This window comes from Rattus norvegicus, chromosome 1 (genome assembly GCF_021556685.1).
Source record: "Rattus norvegicus strain SHRSP/BbbUtx chromosome 1, alternate assembly SHRSP_T2T, whole genome shotgun sequence".
Lineage (NCBI taxonomy): Eukaryota > Metazoa > Chordata > Mammalia > Rodentia > Muridae > Rattus > Rattus norvegicus.
The window spans coordinates 55,090,388-55,117,856 of record NC_141534.1 but is presented as its reverse complement, the minus strand read 5'-3'; the positions used below and the strand labels follow the sequence as shown (position 1 = coordinate 55,117,856).

Genomic DNA, 27,469 nt, shown 5'->3' with positions numbered 1-27,469 from the left:
CCCATCAGGATATATAAATAAATATATAAATGATCTATTCATCAATATATAAAATATAACATGAATTTTTTCTTACAAGTATAAGTGACAATTGAAAAACACACGCTACGTTAAGCATCTCAAAACATTTGCATATTCCAGAAGCGTTTATCCTGAGGCAACAGAAGCTTCCACCTTTCTGCTTGTGCCCGTCTTCCTCTTCCAGTCCTGTACTTTGACATAAAGAAAATGGTTGGGAGGGGGATAGGAGGGGGAAGTACTTGTGAAGGAAATGGAGTTTTTGTTCCTTCATGTTCTGCTTCAGGTACAGGGTTATGAGGGATTCGCAGCCCAGTGGCAAAAGGGTCTCTGATCCTAGGCGGGGCCCGGCTGTAGACAGGTGGAGATACTCCACATGTGCTTTATTGGAGCACAGACGCTAGCACGTCATATAGGACAGGAAGCTTCCTGGATACGTGCTCATCTTAAGACTCCTGGACAGAAAGGGAGCAGACGCAAGACTCGTTGTCTTGCAAGGAGGCTCAGACTCCCACGTAGATAGATACTTATGTGACCCTGAATTAATGTGACCAGAGCTGGCTGCTTGGAAATAAACCCCAAACGTGCTAGACTGGGGAAGCTTAGTTACAAGGAGACCACGGTAGTGCTGTTTTTAGAACGTGAAGTTATGCACAGCGAGACGCCCAGGGGCAGCTGGCAATTTAATGGAGACAGGCTCCTTCCCTCAACATGGGCCCTATAGATGGATGGGCTCCTGCTCTGTCAGGCTCTCCTGGATTTTTCTTCTCCCAGCATGAGAGTCTAGCTGTGAGATCTGTTCTCCTGCCTTCTCTTAACACTAAGACACTGGACCAGAGGAACAAGAGTTTAACAACAGGTATGTTAATCTCAGGGATTTAGACTTAAGGTTAAGAACTTGGGCGATTCTAGGAATTCACTGAGCCTGGCAGTGGTAAGGGTACAGACCACGGTCTGTTTATAGCACACTGGGTGTGCGTGCCTGTGCCTGTGTGTAGGGAACAGGTCGCATTGACTCAAATGGATGCATTTTTAGGAGTGAGAAAATGCAGATCCAGTCAGCAATGCTTTCCAGCTAATAAAGATCCTCTCTGCTTAGAGCAAAGAAGTCAGCAGAGGCACAAGAATGGCCAGTCCGCCGAAGTGCAAAGAGGTCTTTATAAGAAGCTGGAGGGAGGAGCTGGTATTTGCTTTTTGAGGCTGGATGGAGTGCAAATGGTAGGCAGCAGAGACAGAATTTAGAAAGCTTTATCCTTGGTGAAGAGATGGCTGAACGCCAGCGTAGTACATACAGAAGATCAAAATCATAAGTTAAATCTTAGAAAGTAAACTTTTACAAGCAGAAACAACCTTTGGGAACACTCTGCCCAGTGGGACGCATTTCCCAACCTTAGATCGCCAGGCCCCACTGAGCAGCTGACATGTGACCCAGAGGCATACACTAGCTGACTTCACTTTAACTGAGACTTCAGAAAGCCTACCACAAGACTCTCGGTGTGTCTATCCTGTCTCAGAATCCCACCACTACGGTCCTCAACTTGGAGGTTACTCAGCTCTCCTGCTGGGAAAATCTTACCCTGATGTCGACATCAGAGCTGCTTCTCTGCACCTTTAGTGCTTCCGTTAGTGCTTCCCTAAAGGCTTGGAAGATATCTTAACTTAGCATCTGGACAAACCACACTACTAAGGAATACTATAAGCCAGTTCTAGGCACACGGTTGAATGTACCATGTCTGATGGGTCTTCCTTGGGCTCGTATTGAGATAAAACATCATTCTCTATGCACAGAAGGCTTAAGGGGCTTATTTAAGGCCACACCAGCCACCCAGGCTGGGGTTTAAATTCCCAGTCGAATGCAGAGAGCACAGGCACCAGATCATCTGGAGCTGCCTGCATCGGTGCCCTCGCTCTCAGGGGTGCGGCTTAGCTACCATTGAGCATTTTTAACATGTAGCTTCCTTTACACAATGGACTCATGACTGGTGTTGTCCTTTCCAACAGGGCTGCTGCCATCCCCGTGGTCTTGGCGGAGTCTTCTCTGGCTCACAGGCCACCCTCTCATGCAGAGACAACTGCTCCTGTGTTTGTTCTTCTGCAGCTCTGAGGCAGGAGGATTTGTGAGCCACTCAGGTGCCTTCTGGGATCTGACTTGCTGACCTCGGCAGCTGAACAGAAGTCCTCCTATATGGCCTGACTCATGCTGTCATGGGCTGACCACACTGTGGCATTGGTAACATGCAGCATGACAATCTTCATGGACACCCCTACCTCGGTCTTGCTGCTGACTACAGTTTTGGTCTTGCCTGGGGACGAGTGGGACCCAGAGGTCAGAGAGAGCGACCTGTGTGCTAACTGTCGGGAGCTGCCTGCCCTGAATCAATGCATTGTGCTTCATGCCATGTTGCTCAAAGGGGACCTGCCCCAGGCCCAAGAGAAGTCCCCACAGCTCTGTCCATCATGACACTGGGGAGGGCACGCCCGTCTCTCTGCCCAGCAGGGTGTGGATAAAGGCATTGCTCCGGAGCCTGTACCCACGGGAACGGGGTGGGTTCTCTATTCCACTCCTCCCGACTTAAGACTCGTGGTTGGTAATCTTGTTTTGCACTTAGTTTCCAACAACCATATGCCATTTCCTATTTGAAAGTAGTGTGGAATCCCAAAGAATCCATGCTCGGCTGTCAGCAGCTCCCTCAATGGCTGCCTGAACTTACTCCTGAGTCTAAAGGGGGCTTAGCCACACCTTCATTGAAGTGGCTCCCACTGACCTACCCACAATCAACTGTATTTGCAGACAGAGTCTTCATGGGAGAAGTCAAGGTTAACGGAGGTCAGGGAGTGGGCCTTCTTCCCACAGGACTCATGTCCTTACAGGAAGAGGAAGGGACGCCAACACGCTGCAGCTTTTCCCATCCACAGAAGAAAGGCCATGAGAGGACACAGTGACGTGGCCAACTATAAGACAGAGAGGTCTTACCAGGGACAGACCTTGCCTGCAAAGTCCGCAAAAGCCTCCTGCACCGTGACACAACAAATACCCCTTGCTAAACCACCCTCTGGGGTTACTCTGTCATGATAGTCAAAGGCAATTACAGCATGTAAGAAAATGGTAAACCAGAATGCTAATGTTTAAAGGGACTGACCAGTTATGAGGGTCACGACACAGACTCCGGAGATCTCACATGTTGTGAAGCTTAGTTTCTGTGCTGGGATCTATCAAACAGGCCCCCAGCTTTCACGGAAATAATACACTTAGTTGATAAGCCCAGGGACCTAAAGATAGCCATCTTCTTCCATATATTAGAGATGTGAACTACCTGTTTCCTTTCTGTGTCTTGCTTGTGTGTTCCTGGGAGGGCTGTCAGTGCCTTGCATCTCACAAGAGAGGGGTCCACAGAACCCTGATTGCTTCTGAAGTGGGTGTCACACAGGGATAGTGAGAATTGGTTCTGCCCCCGATACCTTACTGCTAAGCACAGATCATGAACATAGAATGCGACTGACGGTTTTTCCCTAAGGGAGCATCCTTCACAAAGCCCACTGGAGTTGGGTGGGGTCAGCCCAGCCAAGAAGAACCAGCACACACCTGTGGGGGTCCTTGCAGTAAACTCGGGGTCAAAGTGGAAGGTGTCCTCAGGCCTTCCCACTGCTGGCTTGAAGGGTGGCTTGATTTCCTTGCGATACAGCTTCTGCAGGGAGAACAAGACAGACGTTGAGACCAGACTACTGAGAACAGAGACCAGAGGCCACAGGAGCTCTCACACTTCCAAGATGTACAATGAGGTGCAATACAGACTCTGTTACTACATCCCGCTGCGTCATAAGAGACCATGAATACAGTGTGGAAATTATATACTAAATGTGAATTACAAAAGGCAGAGTTGGAGGTTTGAAGGTTTGAGGCCTGCTGGACACTCTTCAGTTTAGGGCAATGGTTTTCTAATTTGTTTTCGGCTACAGGATTTTTATCTCCAAGAAAACATTACAGGTGAGCCGTGCACACTGAACACACTGAAGCCTGTGGGATTGTGGAAACCGAGACACAGAACACCCCTTGCTCATATAGCCCTTCCTAGTGCGCAGGTTGTTGGCAAGACACAGACGTCCAGGGTGGGTTCCTCTCAGACCTGCTGCTGGAACCTGCTTCTGAAACGTGTTTGCCATCCTCTTTAGAGACAATACTGGAAGATGGAATTCAAGAACAGCGCACACACATTTGGGATCTAGAAGGTAGCTGTGGTAGACAATATGGATGGTGAAGAAATCAGGGGACTGAGGGAGACACTGGCAAGAGGAAGGCGGTGTAAAGGAAGAGGAGGAGGCAGGAAGCACTGGGAGAGCTGAGCCTAAGGGCCACCTTGAGGATGAGTGATGTCACAGCACCATGGGAACAGAAGACAGCTGCCACCTCGGTGCTAGGAAGCACTGATGCGGGCAAAGCGGTCAGTGGGTCTGTTAACCTATAACAGACCGGCATTGCACAGGGGAACTGATGCTTCGGGAGCTCCCACTGCCTGAGAAGGCTTAGCTTTACTTCCACACATTCTGACTCCAGGGACACTTTCCTGATCCCGATCCTTCTATCTGCTTTGGTCTAGCAGAGCAGGGGTCCATGCCTTGATGTTATCTGACAAAAACAGGGGTGACTAGAACACAGCACATAACACAGCCAGGGCTGAGAGATCCTCAGTCAAGAGCATCTCGGACAAATGGAGGACACAGACAGGCCAGATGCTGTGCCTGCCTCGGGGCTCTGCTCAGCTACACTTTGTGCTTCACCCTGCATTATTCTTGGTTCACTTCTCTGCCCTTCATATGCCCCAGAGCCCAGTGCTGGAGCCACCAGTGGCCACTGCTGAATGACCAGGGACCGAGATGGTCACACGTCCCATCTGTGTGCTGTGAACACCAGGTCGCATAAGGCTTCCTGGCAATGTGTCCCCTCATGTTCCTTTTGAAGCCTGATCCAGCTATAAGAGAGGCAGCAGGAGGCACGCAAGAGAGTGGACAGAACATTTGTCAAAGGACAGACAGTCTTCCTGAGGGAGGACCGTACGCGTGTGTCACTGCTATGGCGGGACTGTCCATGATAGGTATTACTGCTGGCACCATGCCTTCCGTCCCAAGGTTGTCACAGCCTCTTCAGGGGTGGAGGCAGCAAGCTCTGGGCAGCCTGCACCCCATCCCCTGTAGGGCTCTCTAGAGCAGTTGCTCTGTGCTACAATGGCTTCCTAGAGACTTCTCATGATCTTAAGGGCAGTTCTGTGTCTGCTTTTGCTGCACTCGCATTCTGGAAGGTGCCAATATGCGCTCCTACTACACACAGCATAGCTTTGTTCCCCTGTCTCCACACATGGGTGGCTCTGAGGTTTTGAGAAGGGTGACTGTGCTTTTGTTTTTTGAGTACAAATTACTGCACATAGGTTGCTGTGAAACAGAATGAAAGGAAGTTGGGGAGTGGAGAACGCTGTAGACTGGCCTTGAGGAAGAACGATACCTCTACAAGCCTGCCCAACCCGAGTGATGCTGCAAAGCTATCTTCATCTACAAAGTCCCAAGACAGAGGGACCGTAGCCACATTCCTCATGTGGGGACTTTGGAGGGGTGAGCTCTCCTGGTGCATCCGCCACAGGAGGAAGTGGTGGAAATCCTCCTGCGGCAGTGGAAGCAAGAGCACATGATGAAAACCCAGCTGAGGTCCAGTTAGCAAACACTGTGCACACCACCTACAGTGAGTCACTACCCTCCCCCTGCTCCAGTCAGAGCACAGGACAGCCAAAAGTACCAACAGCATACTGTCACACCAGAGCCACCTAGGTGCTCAGTTTCTCTTTAGACTCCCCACCTCACAAAGAAACAGATGATGTGCTGGGCCAGAATTGTAGAAAGCACCACAAGCATGTGTCACAGTTAACAGTGAATCGATGGCCTGCAGGCACATCTGCAGATCCTTATGCTGACGGGCGGAGCTGTGACTGAGGACAGTGGCCTGGAAACAAGCGATCTGTCAGGTACGTCCACCCTACCACACTGGGCTGAATCTGGTGCAGTACTGTTCTCTGCCCATCTGAGTGCCATTTCACCCTGGGTCGGCTTGCTAGAAGCTGGCTGGCTGGATACCAATGTGGACTGCCTTGCTAGCCCGTGAGGTCACCTTGTGTGTTTATTTTGGGTTTGTGCTAATCCTGAGCTCTCAGCATTGCCTCAGCCACCGGGGAAAAGTAAACACAGCTTACATTTGCCAGCTCCACCGTCCTCTGCACAAGCTTCCTGGTCTATAATTAACTTGTAATTTTTCACTTAGCTAGGTAGGCAGCAAGGGTGTTCGGAGGGCAGACCTGGGGCTGGCATTAATGTGCTGGGAGCAGAGGACAAGCAGAAAGGCCAGGTAAATCACAGGGAACTGCCACCCTCCACCTGCTCCAGCTAACACTGGTGACCCACACTCTGGCGGATGGCATGCTTGCTCTGTGCCCACAGATCATCGAATCCCCAGGAGGCAGCTGGTGGAGGACAGGTGTTTACTTTTAAAAAGTAGAAATATATGCCGGTAGGTTTGGGGTCACAGAAGGCAGTGGAAAGCAAAATAAATGATTATTTTAACAGCTGCATCCTGAGGCTGCACCTGGATAACCTGTCGACAGGCATGCATTTGATGCCAGCAAATGTCTTCTCTGTTGTCACCCTTAAATGTTCGTGCTGCCGAGGGGCATGGGAGGAGACCCTCTGGTGAAAAGAGTCCTTGAGAACATAGGACTTCTGTGGTTTTCAGTGATCTGAGCTGCTAACATCAGGAAGGTGCCCAGGACACATGTCTACAGACTTCCTAAAGCATGATGTGCATATATGTGTGTAGTGGGGTCAGGTTTGTCGTGGCCCTGCCATGGACACACAGCGGTGGCACCTGGACCATTTATGTGAGGAAGGACAGTTGAGACAGAATGATAGGTCAGATCAGACCAGCAAGACCTCTGCACTGGCTACCCAGGGTTCAGAGCCTGAACACAGTTCTTTTGGAAACCATTCACACCCATGTTCTATACTACCGGCACCTCCTTCCTTTCTCCTTTCTCCTTTCCCCTTCTTCTCCTGGTTACTTCCTACACGCCCTCTCCCTGCTCTGTTTGCTCTGCACTGGATGCTCACCCACTATGGCTGTCTGACATCAGACATCACTCCATCTCTCCAGGCTTTGGTGGGCACTGTCTGTCAAGGACAGGGTAAGAATAAACATGTGTGGTCCTAGTGACCCAGAAGGGCCTCTTTTAAAGCCAAACGAAATAAACCAAATGCCGAGACAAACAAGTAACACTTTCCCACCGTACTTTAACTTGAATTACTGGTACAGAAATATCAGTCCCTAGTACAGAAACCCAATGTCTGTGTTTGCACCAAGGGAATGTGTTCCCCAGTAACAGAGGGGCAAGGCAAGCTCAGAGCCTGGTGTAGTCTATGGAAGGTGTATATGGCTGCAGAAAGGATCCCACAGGACTGGGCTTCTACAGCACACACTAGGCCAGGCTTGGCCTAGTGCAGTGATTAGCTTTAACCGTCAACTTGACACAATCTAGACTCACAATCTAGGAAGGGAAGTCTCAGTGAGGGATAGTCTACCTTGGCTGGCCTATGGGCATGCCTGTGGGTGACTGTTTTAATTTAACTTAATTGATGTAGGAAGACACAGGCCATTGTATGAGGCACCATACACTAGAAAGGGCGTCCTGAACCAGGCAAGCGAGTGACTGCATTCTCTCCCCCTGCTTTTGACTGTAGATATAATGTGATCAGTTGCCTCAAGTTCCTGCTGCCTTGACCTCTGTAAGTTTCTTTTTTTCCAGTTACTTCACCACCACAGAAACAGAAGAACACTGGGTTCCAGATCCATCTGCAGCTCAAATCCTAGGAACCTCATTTCACACTCATGACCACTGCCTGCTCTAGGATGTCCTTAGATGGTCACTCATCAAAGTTCCTTCTCAGTCAGATCCTCTGAAAGGGTGTACCCTGGGGGCCACGACCTGTGGGCATGGCCGGGTACAGCTACCAGGATTCCCTCCTCAAGCTACCCCCACTCCAGCGACTCTCTGCCCAGCCCACCCACCTCCGATTTGGCAACCCCTTTCCCCTCCCCAGCAGGGCCTTTGGAAAGAGGGCAGGATATATCAGATAGGGAATTGGGGGGCTAATGTTCCTTCACAGACACCACCCTGGCCCTGAGAGAGACTTCAGGGACTCATCCCTGACTTCTTAACTGCCCTTCACTCACTCAGAGGCCCCTTTATCCTTCCTTCCTCCCTCCCTCCCCCTCCCTCACCATTCCCCTCTCTCAAAGGGAGCTTTCTGGTGGCTCCCTGGTCTGTTTAGAGACCTGGATCAAGTCCTTCAGGTCAGCTGTCATGACTTCCTTTGGGTCGCGTTTGAGGCGAGGGACAGAAAGCATCACTCATCACAAACCAATGATACTATGTGGCAGAATCAAAGCCAATGGGCCATGGGGGCAGAGGGTTCAGGCCAGGGTCAGGAGCAGAGGGTTCAGGCCAGGGTCAGGAGCAGAGGGTTCAGGCCAGGGTCAGGAGCAGAGGGCAGATTTCCTGCAGGGACACTGAAGAGAAATGGGGGCAGATAAAGTGAGGGGCTTGGGGGAGACAGGTCCAGGAAGATGGCTGGTGGGGAGAGTGGATTCCACTCTCCTCGGCCTTCTTTCTTTCAGACTCCTTTCACACAACAGAAGCTCTGTGACGCACGCAGCACTGGGTTATTTGTTCACAGCTTCTCTCTCTCAGTGAGGGCACTGGATTCTCGAGGTATGGCTTAACCACATCATGGCTCTCCCCAGCCAGAGAAGCCCCATGTGTATGCTTGAATCACTGACTAGGGAATGACTCATGGGGGAGAAACCAAGGTGTGTCCCCCGCCAGGCAGAGGATATGCCACCCATGAGGCTTGGTTTTCATACGCCTTATACTGTGCTGATCACCCCTAAGGGCAACATGAGGCCTGTCTGTGGACCAGCTCCACAGTGGGGTGACTCCTCCTCAGCTCACACAGCTCGAATGGGAGCTGTAGGGCCTGTTGATGGACAGAGGGGGAGGTCTGGCCTTGCTTCTGCAAGGTCGTCTTTGGGTTTTGAGGAGGACAGTCTACTATTTTTTTTTTAATTCTACCCTTAGTAAGCCTTGCTCTTTTAAAAAAAATTATTTATTTTATGTATATGAATACATGGTAGCTGTCTTCAGACACACTAGAACAGGTCATCAGATCCCACTGCCAATGGTTGTGAGCCACCATGTGGTTGTTGGGATTTGAACTCAGGACCTCTGTAAGAGCAGTCAGTGCTGCTAACTGCTGAGCCATCTCTCCAGCCCCAACAGTCTAGGTTTTTTACACACTCTCTGAACACCTGCTGGAAGACACAGGTACCCTGGCAGTCTGCCTACACCCCTTTGACCTTACCTGGGAGCAGAAACCTCCCTTGTTCAAATGAGTTCTATAATCAGAACTGCAGAGCCAGGGTTCAGAGACTCCCCAACTTGCTTGTTTTGGATAGGGTTCAGATAAGAAGGGACTGGAGCTTCTGTGTGGGGAGTTTTAACCCTGTGCTCTCTGAGGTAAAACAACTGAGGACATAAGGGAAGGCAGGCAGCAGAGAGGAAACTTCACACATGATGTACATTTTGCTTTTGATTTCCCCTTTGTGTTTTGCAATGCTGGGGACCTCATGTATGCTGGCCAAGAGCTCTGCCATTGAGCTACCCCCAGCCTGATGCATGAACATTCTTTTAAAAAGCCCTCTGGGACTAACTTCAAATAATGCCACGTGTAAGGGTGTTGTACGACACAGCATGGATATCAGGAGGCGCATGGATATCAGGAGGCGTGCCTCGGGAAAGGGGGAGAGCCCAGCAAGCTGTCGGACGCAAGTCAGCACCGAAAGCTTGTCTGTCATTGGTGTGCCTTCTGCCTCAGCAGCAGCAAGATGAGAGATGCTACAGACCCAGTGGGCAGGGTGTTAGCGAGGATGACAGATGCTCGCCAATCTGCATCTCTCTGGGGAGACAGCTGTGCTGAGTGTGCTCGCTCACAGGTGGACAGTCTGCTTGTCTCAGACTCTTAGTGTAGACAGAAGCCATGTGCACCAAGCAGCTGAAGTAGTCCCTCCTCCCTCTCCTCGCCCTGAGTGTGTGGTAGAGAGCTCCACATGCGACTTACATTCCAGTCTATGGTGACAAAGAACGGGTGACGTTTAATTTCCTCCACTCCGTCAACACCAGCACCTGTCACAACACAGCAGAGAATAAATGTCAGCACAGGTCCCAGGCCATGTGTCATCTCTGACTGCTGCTAATGCAGCTGTGGGATGGACAAGCGCCTGTTACTGGGAAAGCCCTGACTTGCTCTCTCTCTCTTTGAGTAGAAAATTTGAACTTGCCCCATGGCCTTAGAGCCCAGGAGGCCCCCATTTGACTCCAGGCTTGTGATGCAGACACAGTCTCAAATGAAAGTAGTAAAGGAAAGGTGGGTGTCGGGTCCGGACTTCCTGCTCCAGGTACAGCATATCTCCATGCCCAAGACAGGAGCAGGTGGCTGTCACGGTAACAGACCATGTTTACAACACCCAGAATACAGCATCAGGCCAGGTTCCCAGGATCTGACAAGGCACAGTGGGGTCAGAAGGTGCTGTGTGGAACACCTGGCCAGGCCGCCGTAGCAGTTACCAGGGAAGAGAGAATCACAAGAAAGGAAAAGGAGATCAGATAGGACCAAGTACTGGAACATGGAAACTGGCCTGGGTCCCCTCTACCACACCTGACGTTTGCACAATGGTCACTATCTCACCAGGAGACAGTTTGTGGTTCTGATTCCTCCACCTACTCTCAGTGGCTACTGATCTGTGCCTACCAAACCTCTCCCATTTGTTTATATGAACGTCCTAAGTTGTGTACCGCACAGAGGCATGGGCTGGCAGGAGATGGTGCTGTGTGTGTCTGTGAGATCCTTCTGCCTGTCCTTCAGCCGCAGAGCCAGCCTGGGCTGAATGGTGAGTTCCAGGAGGAAAAGATGAGTGTATTAAGCAACGGACACCTAATGTGAGCCCGAGAACACTGGGGAGGGGCAAGAGGACTTGCTGTTTCCTCCTTCTTAAAACTTGATGCTGCTCTGAATAAGGTCCGTTAATTAAAAGCAAAGTCCAGGAGCTAAGGCAGGCAAGGAGCCCAGCTCTGAGGCTGTGAGTCAGGGATAGGGCTGGCCTCAGCCAGCTGGGAACTGAGTCCTGTCAGGAGTCTTGTCAGCTCCTATCCCAGGGGTAGGAAATGAATGTCCCTTCCTCCAGTGCTGCATCCCAACGTCCTCCTGACTCTAAGGCCTAATGGTTCTGAGCAAAAGCAGATGCTCCTCTTGAGCCCACACCAAGTTCCTGGAGCCCTGAGGGTGGGATGGGGAAGCTCCTTCTTTGCGAGACAACTCTGCTCAGGGTGCTGTGAAGGTCAGCACAAGGCTACCAGAGATGCTGTGGTGACCAGTTCCAGCTGGAGTCTCAGGGGGCAGAGCCATATGTACCCCATGGCTCATGCGCTGACCATTCTGGTCCTCTGCTTGGTCCACAGCGGTGACGTGGACAACCTCTCACCTCTCAGGTAGCTTGGCCAGGCCAATCACACCAGCTTTTATTCACACTCCAGCCTCAGTCTGTCACCAATTTGAGAGGAAAACACACAAGAAAGAACCAAGGGAAGGACTCAGGTGTTCCGTGTCCACCCAGTGGTATGTCAGGAGTTCCTTTGGGGACATGCACAGCACATGTCCCTCCTGTGTCCCCTACTCAGTGGCCACTTCCACATGAGCAACTGAGGCTATTGTAAGTTGTGTTCCTGCTTCAGGCCACGACTTTCCGAACTCCTCGTGATGCCCATTCTGAGGACTACACCTTTACGCCCAGATCTGATCCAGATCTTTCAGCTCAGACCCCCAGGCAGAGGCTCCTTTGGACCAACATGTCTATCTCCTAGCTGTGTCCCAAATCACAGGTCCAGGGTAGAAGTTGTATAAGTTCCTGGCACCTAGTGTTCTTTCCTTGTGGGGCGTTCTAATGATGACAAAGTAACTGCCAGAGCCATTGGCCTGACTCCCAAAGCTGCCCTCCTGGAACACTGTCCCGGCACTCCTTTTGATGAGGCCTTGAACTCCAGATTCAAGTGCCCCAAATTCACAGCTCCTCTGGGTCCCAATGATGAATGTCAGCCACTTTCCCAGGCCTCAGCGTGTACACTCTGCAGTGAGCATGCTTTGTCTCTGCTTGAAGAACCTCTGTATAGGCATGGCTTGCCGTGTGGCCTGCAAGGATAAGGGAGACACCACAAAGAAGCTGGTGCTGGGCGTTTACTGTTCTCTGTTACTCTTCCCTGACCTCACTATCCTCTGCCTCAATTAGAATCTGACACTGTTACTGTTTTGCCGTCTCAGCACAAGGGGTTGGTGTCTTGATTGTTGCTCAGAAATTCTAGACATTGGTAGAAGGTATCTGCAGCCAGGTCCTTAATGTTGGAGTGACCTTTAGAGAGCAAACTTGGTCATTATTCTTCACGCTAGTCTTATCCTCTCCGGAAGTATTTTAAAATAGATAGTTGTGGATTTGGCTCTGCCTTTATCGAGACTGAACACGCTTGACAAATAGCAGGGAGCAGAGCTCTGGGAGAGGAGGCTGGGGATGTGTTTGTGCTCATGAGGGAGCCAGAGTTGCTACATTGTTACAGGATCTTGACCAAACACTACTCAAGCCTCCCGGCTTCCAGGAGGATGCCTGCGAATCATCTCCTGTCACACACCCTGACAGGAGCCTGGAATCCGACAGAGACAGGCAGAACGGAGGACCATGTATCTCTCTTTAGGCTCCATTATTCTGCAGCAAGTTTCGCAGACAAAGCCAGAGGACTGCGGAACTCAGACGTCAGCTCTGCCCATGCCATCACACCTAGTCACACACATTCTAATCATGCGGGTACTTTTCACATGGAGACAGCTTGAGGCATGAGAGCCTCTGGACCGGCGTTTCTATACTTGATAAAGGCATGAAGCTAATCGAGATCTATGCTATCCCAGAAAGGGATTCCTTCTATTTCCCATGTCTAGCCAAGTCTTCTTTGCACTTGAACACCCCCCTCTGGTGTACCCGTTTCATCCGGACCTCCAAATCCAGCAAACTATTCACAGGAGGTTCTGACCTCCTAAAAAGGTTTTCACTGACTTTAATTTTACTTTTGAAAGTAGTTAATTCCCAGATCCTCCATAATGTTTACACTTGTTGTCCTTTCAGAATTGCACAGAATAACCCCGTGATCCTCTAGGTAACATTCAGAATTCACTCTGCTGGTGGCTTGCCTCTCTTACCTGTCCTGATTGGCAAACCATCTGTATCCAAGCTCTAACCACCTACAGACCTGGCTGGGACAGACAGAAATATGAGCTCTCTTCTGTATTTCTTAGCCACCAATATGTTATTAGCACATTGTTTCTTTAGTTTTAAAGTGGTTTCTCACCCGTGTGATGTTAACAACCTTTGACTGATAATTGTGAGTCATGCAGAACTGCTGGGCTGTGTGCATTCGTGTGTGTGTGTGTGTGTGTGTGTGTGTGTGTGTGTGCGCGCGCGCGCGCGCGTGCAAACCCACCCATGTGGGCATCCTTTCATTAGACAGCCCTAGGTCAACTTGAGTTCTTGAGGGATCTGTAGGGCTGATTCTGAGCTAATTCCAAATAAAAGCTCAGGTTGTTTGTGTGGTTTGAGGAAGTCATCAAAGGTCTGTGTATGACATGTGCACGCAGTCAGAGGCTGGTAGCACTGTCTGTAGAAACTGGGATGAGGCCTCGGAGATGGACAATGTCTGCCATCTGTCCAAATGGCCTTTGGACAGGAAACAGAATCTCCATTCAGAGAACCCTTGGGTGCATCTGAATAGGGTTCAGTAGCAGCTCTAGACCATGTTCACCCTGTCAGTGCGAGGAGAGGCCCTGCTTACACGGAGCTGCTGTGCTCATAAAATCTAGCTTCTTGCTGACCTTGCCTCATGCCCCCATGTGAGGATTCCTAGGCCCTCTGGGCGAGGCTGAAGCTGCTCATCCAGGTGAATGGGAAGGTATTAGCTTGGGAAAGACCAGGAAGCAGGTTAATAGAATTGATGCTCCTTCCTCCTCATCTGGTTCTGCAGGAAAAGCCAGAGCAGGAAAAGGGTGTGTGTGTGTGTGTGTGTGTGTGTGTGAGAGAGAGAGAGAGAGAGAGAGAGAGAGAGAACCATTCCCTTGCGGATGTTCAGGTGTCAGGGTGGCAAGACACAGACAGAGCTCTGTGTAGAAACGAACACTGGACAAACTCCCACCAGGAGAGGTACGTAAGTCTGAAGTATGCAGTCAGAAGACCAAGCAGCCACAACTCTGAGCTTCTTCCTGCAGAAGGTTCTGATTCTGAGATGTCCACATTGAATTCTACAGGTGACTCCTATGTTTCCTTCTCCAGCATCAGGGTAAGGGGGCTGGCCCAAACTCCTGATACAATTTCTCACTTTTGAAAACCTCCTCTTCCTGAAGTCAAGATCTAGAGACTGTCTTCAGGTACAGACGCCAAGACAGTAATCTGTAGCCTCTGCCATGGATGGGTCCTTGAGCCTTAGCCAGACCAGTTCACCATGCAGGTATGAGGAGCTGTCCCCCCGAGGCTGTTGTGTTCTCTGCCCCACAGGACCTCTGTTGCCCGTCCAGAGGATCTGACAGAGCTATCTGGGGGTTCGGGGCCTTGGTATGCCCAGCACTACAGAAGGTACACAGCACTCATGTAAGGCTGTAGAGGCAGATGGAGGTTTCCATGTGGGAGCAGAAATGTGTGGTATAGAATGACTCAGTCAGCAAAGGAAAAGACTGTGAGATGGAGATGGTTCAGGCCTGGGACAGCTCAGGATGTGGAGGGCAACATGGAGAAATGGCTGCTCTAAGACATTGATGTAAACCACAGCACCTCCCCACCCCCAGGCACATTACAGTCACACTCAATCTATTTGATACAGGGCAGTGTTCCCTACGTGCCAGGCGCTGTTGTGCCCCTGTGAAACACCTGATGACTGAGTTTGCAGAGAAGCAAGCAAGCACAGAGAGATTGAGCTATAGGCTCAAGGTTGCACAGCAAGTAAGTACAGACCAGGCAGGGGTCACGGCAAAGCAGCTGCTCCCTCTCCCCTGTACCCTGGCAGCAAGGCAGGTGTGTACACCTCGGAGCTCTGTCTTCTGTATGCCACCCCACAACTCCTAAAATGGGGGTCATCTGTCAGATCTGGGAAGACCTCTGAGGCCAGCATATGAATGAGGGGGCTTAAATGAGACCCTTCTAGATCGTACCTGTGCCAGGAAACCTGGAAGGCTGCCTGGGACCACCAGGGACTATGCAGCATGCAGCATGTGTGTGTGGGGGGGAGGGGGGATCAGGAAATGAACCCCAAAGCAAATCTCTGAGCGAGAGTTTCTCTGCACCACCCCCTCACACCAGCTTTCTGTGGAGCAAATGAGGCTGTAGCATCTCTGCTCTCCACATGGTGCAGAGAAGCCAGTACCCCTCTAGCCACATGACTACCGCCACTCTTGCCTTTCCAGGCAGGAGTGGAGCACAGAGATTCTGACCACTCCTATGATGGTGGGTCCCAGGACACTTGTTCAAGATATGGGGTCCTGGGAGTGGGATGCTGGGTGGGGGAGCCTGGGGCAAGCCTTGCCAAGCACCTGGGTTTCCTAACCCTACCATCTTGTTCTCTGCCTCAGCCTCATTTTGTGCATTGTGCTGTTCTATCAAACCCTGAAACCCTCGTGCTGGGTACAAGTGCAACCTTTTCCTGCTCCCCTGTCTGTTAGAGGATGCCGGTGTAGCCTCAAGGTGGGAAAAGTGGACTGATGGCCCACTTACTCTCCAGTGTGGGTCACTGTAGTCTCTAAAATTGTCGTCTCTAAATATTAAATTTTTCCCTTTAAAACAGCTCCTCCTTTAAAAAAAAAACTCTTTAAAATCATAAAACTAATATGTGCTTACTGTTTACAGAGCCAGCCTGCTGAGCATGAGGTGGAAGGGGTGCCCCACTCCTGCCCACCATGCAGAGGAGCACCTCTGTGTTTGTCCTTGGGAACCTGTCTCTCTCCTACCCTGGCTTCTACCGCAGACAGGCCGTCCTGGGCTGCTGTGGACTATTTACTTAGCTTCTTCGCTCTTAGGCTGAAGCATCCGGCCACATCTCACAGGCTTGGCCTTACTCAGCAGTGGCTAAGAGCTGCCCACTGCTGCAGTCCAGCTGCTGTGTGGGGGAAGTTTCCTGGGGATGCTGGATGAAGCTCATCAGCCTTCACTATTCACCCAGGATAAGTTCAGGCCAGGGTGCCACCAGTTCACACAGACCCTGCCATGGTTGGAGGTCCCATCTCATCTGTGAGGTATGAAAGGAACAGAGCTTTTTGTTTTATCCCAACACACACACACACACACACACACACACACACACACAGAGGTATGAAGACATTCTCAGGAAGCCAGAAGTCTATGATCACAACTGCCTCTCGAGACAGGAAGTCTGGTAAAGAACTGAATCCTTGCTGGATGCCTCTGGAGTCGATAAATACAATCTCAAAATAAACACAAATCGGTTAAGACTTTTATGTAATTGTCTTTCTTCTTCTGTTTTTCTAAACCTTCCTATCTCTTATGCACATTGGCTGTTTGGAATGAAAAGTGTGTAACGTTCAAGAAAAACAAATAGAGATTCTCATACAATTCAGCACGTGCAATTGCAGAGAGAGTCCAGGAGCCTCTCTGCAAGGAGATAGAAGAGACAACCTTGGCATGAATTAAGTTGTACAGAATCCATGTGTGAATTAAAGACAATTGACTTGCAAATCTTGAAGACCCCCAAGGACTCAAAGACATAAGCCTAGCCTCCAAGAGCATTCCCAAGTCTGTCCATGTGGACCGGAGACCCCAAGGACAGCGCTCTGATGCTGCACAGCTAGTAAAAGCAATGGCTCTTGGCTCCAACTCAGGGATCTGAACAGGTTATTGGCACCTGACTTCTATGGAATGCCAAAGACCCCTTGGAAGTGGATGTCAGACTCACAGCAATATATATATATTGTCCTGAGCACTATGGTACTCAGGGAGGGCCTGCCCCTCCTTTGAGATTTCCAACATGGAGTACTTGTATTTCCCCGATGTCCTAAAAATCAGGTGTTTATGAAAAAGCCAGATATAACAGGTTCCCCAAACCTCATGGTTGAACGACCTCAGGAACGAGTGAAATATGATGATAGGCCAGTTTTATGAAATGCATGGGTTCCACAGTTGCAATGAGGACCCTGGATGCCTCCATGGACAGGGAGGGTGTGCAAAGCCGTGGGCTAGTGAGGTCATGAGAGACCTCAGGGACTGACCAGCTGGGAGAAGAACTGACTGCCCACAGTCACTTAGCTAGACATGGCCAGGTCACCCAATCCTCAGTTAGGGAAGGACACAGAGGCTCATCTGTGTGCTTCCTCTCCACCATCTGTGGCCCAACTAACGAAGAACTCCTCCCCTCTATGGGAGACCCTTACGCCTGCTGGAGTGGACAGAACGGTGGTCTCTCTTCCTGGAAGCTGAGAGGGGCAGGGATTCTTACACCGCAGAGCTGAATCCCAACATTGACAAAGGAGACGAGCAGGGTCTTTTTTAACAGTCGCTAACAGTAAGAGCGAACCTTATGCCCAGAGAAGAACTGCAGATGTGGCATCTCCATGTCCGAGAAGAAGGGACGGAATCAAGGGCTCTTCCCTACGTGATTTGTGATGGGCACCGCCACACCATACTGCAGGGAGGGAACTCAGAGAAGAACCCTCAGGGGAGAAGGCTGAACCCATGGGTAAGTGCATTTGAAAATCCCCAGTGGAGAAACATAGTAACCAAGATCCCCAGTGAGTACATCAGGAGAAGTGCATTCTAGGATGGATGGCGCCCCGACCTCTGCCCTAGCCTGGGCAAAGACAAAGTGCAGCCCAGCGGGAGCAGACATTTGTGATCAGTATCTCCTCCGATTTACCCCTTAATGAGGAAAACGGAGAACTTCGGGATAGGGACTCAGCCAGTTCCTTCCTTATGTCATTCCAACCACATACCCCTGCTTCCCCAGAAGTGCCAAGGGACCAAGCTCTATCAGCCAGAAGTGAAGGTAAGCTGGAAGGGGACTCTCAGAAAAGCTTTCCTGGCCAAAGGGGCCCAGGTGCTCTCCACTGCCTCCTCTTCCTCCCTTGAGTCCTGATGGTATGGCCGGAGCTGTTGCAGCCACTCTGTGATCAGAGGCAGCCAGCCGAGGAGGAGACTGAAAAGGCAAGTCACGGAGGATCGCTAAAACAGAGCAAGGGTCTGGGATTCCAAAAACCGCAGTCCAGCTGCCAGGCAGTGCCTGCTAAATCCACATCGGCACACGGCTTACCAAGAGAGGCAAATCACAGGCTGAAGTATGTTCTTCACAGCCTAAAGCAGTTATCACAGATGCTTTCCTGGTTCCGTTTTTGTTTTGGGGTGGGTTTGTTGTTGTTCTTTTTCTCTGTGTGGCCCTGGCTGGTTTTGAATTCACACTGTTAAATCAGGCTGGCTTCGAACTCACAGAATTCTGTCTGCCTCTGCCTCTGCCCTCAAGTGCTGGCATTAAAGATGCCTCCCTGTTCGTAAGTGAGTCAGAGAGCTCTCCTCTGACCTAATTTATAGACAGCACACACTGTGAGACCTTGTCTAAGGAAGACTGACTGCTTAGCGCTCAGTCAAGTGCCGTGACTTATTCACCTGGTCACTAAGCAGCAGCTGTCACATCTGTCACAGGCTGTCATCATCCCCTAACTGCCTCAAGGTCCACTGAGCATCGCTGTACTTACCCTGGACAGTGTAAGCCACTCAGGAAGGGGCACCAGGCATGCCCCAGGCTCACCAGAAAGAGCTGACTGGGACTAGACATTTAGAAGACGGATGGAATCAGGCTAGGCCTCCAGGCACGTCTCTAGGGTTCAGAGGCAAGCGGTAATGACATGAACCGCAGGTGCCTGCATTTCAGAGAATCTGAGTACTGAAAAGGCATTCAGAAGTAGAGTGTCCTGAGGGGCAGGAGTGTTCCGCTGTGCTCTGACCCGGGTCCTCTGAAGACAGGATAATCTCAAATTCAAGGCCTAGCAGAGTGAGTTTAAGGGCATCCTGGGTAAATTAGTAAGACCTGTGTCAGAAGGAATAAAAGGTCTGGGGCATGGGGGGCGGGGGTTCTATGGTAAAGTGCTTGCTTAGCCTGAGCTAAGGGTATATGCTAATAAGCTTAGCCTGAGGGTCCTGCGTATGATCCTCAGCACCTCAAGGACGATCTGTTCTGAGAGCAAGTGCCCAGCCCTGTGCCCAGAGAGGTTTGTCTCAGGGTTACTCTGTTTATAAAGTTTAACAAGTATCCACCAAAGAGGGGCTACCGGCTGGCCTGGGGCAGCTGCAGTTGCCCTGGAGAAAGTGAAATCAGAGGGCAGTTCTAGGAGCAATTGTCATCCAAGTCCTGGGACAACACTGTGCTCCCTGGCTGAAAATGAATACCCCACCCTCCATGCCCCGCCCCTGAGGATATAGGGTCTTGCTTTCGCAGGCCTGAGTGACCATGGACCATAGTCCCTTGACTGTGTTCCCTATCAGGAACTGAGGAGGGAACAAAGCAAGGCAAACCTGGGAGTTCAGAGATTTGGGCGGGGGAGGGAGGGGACCTCAGGCCACACACACATGAATCTGGCCTACCCAGTGTGATCATAACCCACTCCCAAGAGAAATCACAGTGACTCTTGGCCGAGGTCTCAGGTCCTATCTGAGACTTACACAAGTGATCCAAGAACAGCACAGAACAATCTGACCCACGGGTTTCCTCTAAATTATGAGCCCAACACAAACAACCTGTGTGCACGTCCACACCAAGGCACTCACTGTGGCTCTACACATTCCCATCCTGGGGCCTGACACCTCATCTCGCCCCTGGCATCCTGGGGACCCGAGCTGCTTCCCTGGGACATTCTAGGTGGTCATCTTGGTGAGTTCCTGCTAGGGAGACTGCTCTGGCCAGTTGTACACAGTCCCAGCTCTAGGGTCCAACTGTAAAGACCCCACTGGGGTTCATGCAGTGAACCTGAGGTGACACGACAGCCTGGATCACCACTGCCCCGAGAGCTCACCACTGCCCTGCTACCTTGACCGCAGAGGCACCCCCAGGCTCCACACAGGACAAGCACCCTTGCAGTGTCTCCTGGGCAGTCCGCTCTAGGGGTCTCCCCGTCAGTTTGTGAAGCAGCCATTCTCAGTGAGGATGCTCTCCCGAGACCCTGCGTGTCTGGGTCTGATGGCCGTGCACGAGGAGTGGGGTCGTGCCAGGAGCATCTGGACCAGGGTGACTACAGTTGATGTGTCTCTAACCAGCTCATGAAGAGGACCTTTTTTTTAACCTTGTCCTGTCCTACCTTAACTAGAACTATCTTCTAAAGCGGCTTCAGGACGGAAGAGCTGTGTGTGATGTGAAACCTGGATCAGAAGCTGAATGGGAATCTATTTAGCTGCTGGAGTAGCAGCAACAGTTTGCATTCACTGTAGACAAATCCCGTCACACGCCAGGGGGACGATCCTAGGAAGTGGGACAGCACTTTTAATAGTGGCTTTACTCTCTTAATAACTAAAAGGTTGTAAATTCCTGCAGAAGTTCCCTGAATTAAAGCTGATATGTGAAAGACATCAAATGAGGCCTGAGCTTCCTTTGGGGCTGAGCCAGGCAGAGAGGAAAATCTAATTATTTCTTCGAGAATGAACTATTTCCTAACACGTCTAATGACTGGTTCCTATTTGTGAGGCTGGAGCCAACGGCCCGTGCTCCTTCTGCCAATCTATGGGAAAGACCATCCAGCAGCTCCTGTGTCCATGGACCCTCACCCTATTCCTGGGTCTCCGTCCACCCCCAAGGCCTTTCCAGGCCAAGCAGTAAACTCTGGATGGTTGGGAGAGGGAGGCAGTGCTTAAAGTAAACTGGGCTCTGTACGTGTTGGCCTGTTAAGAGGCTATAAATCAGAAGTGACCTTTCAACTATTCTGTCTGCAATTTATGGCGTTCTTAAACTAAGAAACATAAACCAAGAAGAGAATATAGTGGTTTTCTGTAAAAGCAGAGGGTTTTTTTTAAAAAAAAAAAAAAAAAGAATAAATTGTTATGCTTCGAGAGTTGAACGCCTTTCAGCGATCCTGATAAGACCACATATAAGTGTTTCTCCAGCCTCTGCTTCCTGTGACCTCAGCACGGGGAAGCATACAGTGCAGAGTCGGGGTGCAGGGAGGTAGAGTCGTCCACGTTCCCATGGGAGACAGAATAGTGACCTTCCACATTCCTAAGGGGTCTAGAGGGTAGCTCATTGCATTCCTGTGGGAGGGGTGTCATGGGGACCCTTACCTAGCCGGTTACAGGGATTCCGCTTGAAAAGGGCTCTCAGCAGGCTCTGTGCCTCCGCACTGAGGAACTGAGGCATGCCCAGCTTGGCTCTAGGAGGCAGAAGGAATGCAGGTTAGACGGGAGAGAGCAAAGAGAAGCGCCTTCTCTACTTCTACAAGAAGAAGCTTGCAAGGGGACAGACCCCAAATACTCAGAGCACCAGTGGCAGCACTCTGGTGTAAGGACCCCATTATGCCTTGAAACCGTATGAAGACCCCAAAGAGCTTCGGTTCACAGGGCTTGCAACCGGTCGCTGACTGTAATCAAAGTAAAAAGTGAAATTCTCACAACGGCCACTAAATAACCCATTTAAACCACAGAGATCAGTCAAGGCAGCAATAGTGATTCCCTGAGAATCACCAGCATCTCACCAACATTTTCAGTGGAAATTATTTTTCAAAACCATTTTGTTTTATAGCACCAAGTTTCCTTAAGCAAGAGTCTATTAATTGGAGTTACACTTGGTGAGCTCCTTCCAGGCACCCTGGGAACAGTGGTGCTCTTATCTTCCCTGCATCAGCCTGCTGTAGAACTGTGGAGGGTGACTGGTAAGGAGCATTCTAGGGGCCGAGCAGGAATGTTGGACCCTGGCATCTGTGAACCTTATTGAGGACCAGGTACTGAGCGTGTGCTGACCCATCAGCTTGGACAGGCATAGGCCATTGCTGGATGGACTACTCCAGCTTTAGTAAAAAGTAAATCAAGGGGTTGGGAATTCTGCTCAGTGGTAGAGCGCTTGCCTAGCAAGCGTAAGGCCCTGGGTTCGGTCCTCAACTCCAGAGGGGGGAAAAAAAGTAAATCAAGCTCCCATTAAAAGCCAGTGAACAGAGGCGTTCCCACAAGAACACTGGGTGCAGCTATGGGCAGCTACCTAGTCAGTACCATTGATCAAGTGCACGCAGAGCTGGAAAAGCTACTGGGGGGTTCTGAACAACGAAAGCCTTTGTGATGTGTCCTTGCTGTAGAGTACTCTCCTTTCATCTTTTATCCCATGTGTAAGGGAGGAACCTACAAAGGCTAGCCTTGCACTGTTCGATGCTCCCAAGTTGAGTAATGTCCTAGTGGATCTTCCAGGGCATCAGGGATCTCACATACAGCGAGCATACACCCCATCCATGGTGATTATGATTCAGAGCAGATGGCTCTACCCCAATACCACAGCTCCTACTAAACCCCAGCAGCCCACCTCCTCCTCAGACTCTGTCTCCTGTGTGGAGCTGTGTGTTTTGGAGTAGGTACCCGCACTCACTTGAGGATGAGGGCCATTGTTTCCTTCCTGTCCTTCCCCTGAAACGGCAGGGATCCTGTGAGCATCTCGAACTGCAGAGCAAAACAGAGCAGGTGAGTTTGTTCCTTCATCTCTAGTCCCTGACAGTCAGTGTGACACCAGCCATGTGGTGAGGCACTGGGGATGGTCGCCTCCAGGATCCCATTCTAGCTGGAGAGATTCATGAAGGATGAACACAGTGAATGACTGTACCCCATTTAGTTTAGGGACCACCTTTTCCTGATGGGTACTGTGGCGATCTGTCGCAGGAGAGGGGTCATAAGAAGGGCAAGAGGAAAGCCAGGGGAAGGAGGGAGAGCAGGAGGCCACCCACACTGACCCCTGCATGGTCTTTATCTCCCTCCTGATGGGAAGGCTCCTGGTTACAGCCCATTAATAACATCTGATGTTGACACCAAGGCACCAGCAGTCTCTCACACAGACTGGCCAGGAAGGGAGTTGAGATAAGGTAGGGCCCTTATTGATAATGGGTTTCTTACACAAACAGTGCTGATTCTGTGAGCTCCAGAGGCTATGGCTGGGGTTCCTACAGTCACCATAACCCACCACCACCACCGCACACCACCCTCAGAGCATCGCTGCTGTGAGAGAGGGGAAGGCAGCAACAGCAAACCCCTTTCACATGTGAGACTCAAAAGCTCAACACCACTGTGGGCACCTTTCACTCAAGTCTAAACGAGGAGCCCTGGCTGGAGGGCTTTACTTGGTCACACTAAGTCTGTGTGTTGGATAATTTTCACTGCGCCTGCCTGCCTTGGTCCCTTAACAACTTATCGTCTAGTGTCTTTCCTTTGCATTGTAAAAATCCATCCTGGGAAAAACAAGTAACAAAGACCAAAATAATCACCTCAATGCCATTATTCAAAGACAACTGCACTGACCTCCTACAATATAAAACTTTCCGTGCTTACTATAAAACTTATGTGCCATTGTGTTATATGTGGATGAGCCAATATACACAAAGGTATCTACTGTTGGACACTTAAACATGTTTCTGGTTAAGATCCCACTAACAGTGTACATTCGACCAGTGGTTCTCAACCTGTAGGTCTCAACCCCTTTGTGGGTGAGTGACCCTTTCAATGAAATAATTTTATGATGGGGCTCACGAGGAACTGTATTAAAGGGACGCAGCATTAGGAAGGTTGAGGATGGCCAAATTAAACTGAAATGTACTAAAAGTTTCCTAAACTTCAAAAACAAGGTAACATTAACCTCACATTGTGTCCACAGTCAGGAAGCCAAGGAAGATAAATATGGGTGCCTAGCTGGATTCTTCCTCTTTCCCTCCATCCAAGGATGATGCTGTCCATGTTTATCGTGGGTTGCCCCTCCTCAGGCAAGCCTCTTTGCAAATGCCCTGCAAACGCCTTCACAAACACACCCACACCTGTATCTCTTAGGCGATTCCCAATCCAGTCAAGTTGGCAGTGAGGACCAACCACCACTGACAAGGCTATCAGAGTGAAACTATCAACTTAGAGAAATGAGGAGGTTACAAGGTTTTAATCTTTTTTTAAATATTGTTTGACAGCTTCATACATTTACGTAATGGTTTTTAGTCATTCCACCTCCCACATAAATATGTCATAAGAGTGGGAGGGAGATTGTTAGAAGGAGGGTGTTGGCACAAGAGGGATAGAGAGGGTTGGGGTGGGGGGAGATGGATGTAGTTTACTATCTGTCTTCTTCCTGTAGACCAACTTTTAAAATCAAACAAGCCCAGTTCTGATATCTGCCATTCACCCTGTCAGGTTGAACTTGCTGCCCGTCTTGTGTGCCGGTTAAACCAAAGTGCACGCGATGCCAGGCTGCAGACGGTAAACAAATGTATAAGTAATAAAAGCAAGAGCAACAGGGTCCCGTTGAGGGTTTAAAAATAGACAGACATAATTAAAATGACTGGAAGATGAGCAAGTCGTCTGATAAATAGGATGAGCATTCATAAGCTGATTATAGAAATTACCATCTCAAAATAGGCTGCCGGGAGGGGAGCTCTTCGCTGCTTGGTTCTTCCTTGGAGTCTATTCATAGTACTCATGAAATCCCATTTCCAAGAAAGCATGCGACTGTGTAGAATGAGAAGGATGCTTCCCACCTCTGGCCATTAAATTCCTCCTGCAGAAATGGAGCCCATCTCCATGTCTGAGTGCCATGGTGCCATTTGCTGCCGCAGGTCAATGCGTGGCCACATTTACTTAGCAGTTTCTTTCTGGCTTTTAACGGTGGCTGTGACAGTCATTCTCTGCTTGTATCTGTCCTTTCCCTCCCTCCTTGTGTGCCATCCCCATCTTTGTGGTTAGCTCCACATGGTAGAAACCAATACAGGCCACACAGCAAAGCTCACTGAGGGGCTCTTCCTGATAGGAGAGGATGTTTTTTCAGCCTGTCTGCTTTCTCAGCCTCTCTGGCTTCATCTCCAGACCTCAGAACCTGCAGAAAGTGGTTCAATTCTGGTTGATCCTCAGGAAATGCCTGTCCTTTATACCTCAGTTCAGGGCCCAGTGGATGGCTTCGGCTGTGATGGGACTAGTGTCCTGGTGTAGACAGCACCACGGCTTGCAGAACAAAGTTACAGCAGCAAAGGTTCATGTCGGCTCCCACAGGATGCATGCGCTTGTCTAACATTCCATGTGACTCCGTGAGACACTGACCAGCTTCACTTGAACCACTGCGATGCTCTCAGGATGAGAAGCCGGACCTCCCAGCAGCAATCTCAGAGCCCAGGGAGTAGTTCCAAAGTTAGCAGTTGTAATTGCCATGGCTTTAAGCATTGAGGAGGCCACCTACATAGAGTCTGAGAGGTCAGGGAGGCTGGGAGCTACCCCTATATGCACGGGATGCCTGCAACAGAGTTTTCCAGACCGAATTCCCAGCAGGGCCTAGGTGAAGTCCTGCTTCAAGGGAGTCCTGCTGAGGAACCCAAGGTCAGCTTGAGATCAGGTGTGAATACTCCCCTCCTACAGCCTTTTGGTATTGGCATGAGAAAACTCTGGAAGACAGATCTTCTTCACACAGGAGTCTACATTCACATTTACTGGTGGATCAACATTCTTAGAAAAAAACAAGTTTATAGCTAATACCCACTTACCAGTGAGTGCACACCATGTGTGTCTTTCCGGGTCTGGGTTACCTTACTCAGCATATTTCCTAGTTCCATCCATTTGCCTGCAAATATCATGGTGTCCTTGTTTTTAATAGCTGAGTAGTATTCCATTGTGTAGATGTACCACATTTTCTTTGTCCATTCTTCAGCTGAGGGACATCTAGGTTGTTTCCGGTTTCTGGCTATTACAAATAAAGCCACTATGAACACAGTTGAGCAAGTATCCTTGTGGTATGGTGGGCATCTTTTGCGTATAAGCCCAAGAGTGGTATAACTGGGTCTTGAGGTAGAACTATCCCCAATTTTGTGAGAAACCAAAAAACTGATGTCCAGAATAGTTGTACAGGTTTGCACTCCCACCAACAACGAAGGAGTGTCCCCCTTGACCCACGTCCTCTCCAGCAGGAGCTGTCCCTTAAGTTTTTGATCTTAATCACTCTGACAGGGGTAAGATGGGGCCTCAGGGTCATTTGATTTGCATTTCCCTGATGACTAAGGACGTTGAGCCCCTTGGCCATTAGAGATGCCTTTGTTTAGCTCTGTACCCCACTTTTAATTGGGGTATTTATTTAATTTGTTGGTGTCAAATATATATATATATATATATATATATATATATATATATATATTCCTCTGTTATATATAAGAATCCTCTGTTAGATGTAGGGTTGATGAAGATCTTTTCCCATTCTGCAGGTTGTCATTTTGTCCTATTGATGGTGTCCTTTGCCTTACAGAAACTTTGCAGTTTAATGAGGTCCCATTTATCAATTGTTGATCTTAATGCCTGAGCTACTGGTGTTCTGTTCAGTAATGTGTTTCCTGTGCCAATGTGTTCAAGGCAGTTTCCCATTTTCTCATCTACTAGATTTAGTGTATCCAGTTTTATGTTGAGGTCTTTTATCCACTTGGACTTGAGTGTAGCGCAGGGTGATAGATATGGCTCTATTTGTATTCTTCTATATGCAGACATCCACTTAGACCAGCAGCATTTGTTGAAAAGGCTTTTTCCCCATTGTATGGTCTTGGTTTCTTTGTCAAAAATCAAGTGTCCATGGGTGTGTGGGTTTATTTCTGGGTCTTTGATTTGGTTTCATTAATCAACCTATCTGGTTTTATGCCAATAACATGCAAGTTTTATTACTACTGCTCTGTAGTATAGCTTGAAATCAGGGATGGTGATACCACCAAAAGTTCTTTTATTGTACAGATTATTTTAGCTATCCTGGGTTTTTTTGTTCTTCCATATGAAGCTGAGAATTGCTCTTTCAAGTTCTATAAGGAATTGTGTTGGAATGTTGATGGAAACAGCATTGAATCTGTAGACTGCTTATGGTAAGATGGCCATTTTCACTATGTTAATGCAACTGATTCATGAGCATGGGAGCTCCTTCCGTCTTCTGATATCTCCTTCAGTTTCTTTCTTCATAGACTTGAAGTTCTTGTCATATAGGTTTCTAACTTGCTTGGTTAGAGTCACACCAAGATACATTATATTATTTGTGGCTATTGTGAAGGGTGTGGTCTC

General features: G+C 49.6%; 1 protein-coding gene across 3 annotated transcripts in view; it reads right to left on the bottom strand.

Moving 5' to 3' along the window:
- The window catches only part of Rps6ka2 (ribosomal protein S6 kinase A2), a 274,655-nt gene that overhangs the window by 24,078 nt on the left and 223,108 nt on the right, over nucleotides 1-27,469 (bottom strand). For all 3 annotated transcript variants that reach the window (XM_087587129.1, XM_087587137.1, NM_057128.1), the window contains 4 exon segments: nucleotides 22,797-22,867; nucleotides 21,509-21,597; nucleotides 10,225-10,289; nucleotides 3,602-3,704 (listed from right to left, as the gene is read on the bottom strand). In XM_087587129.1, coding sequence (XP_087443255.1) covers nucleotides 3,602-3,704; nucleotides 10,225-10,289; nucleotides 21,509-21,597; nucleotides 22,797-22,867 — 328 coding nt within the window.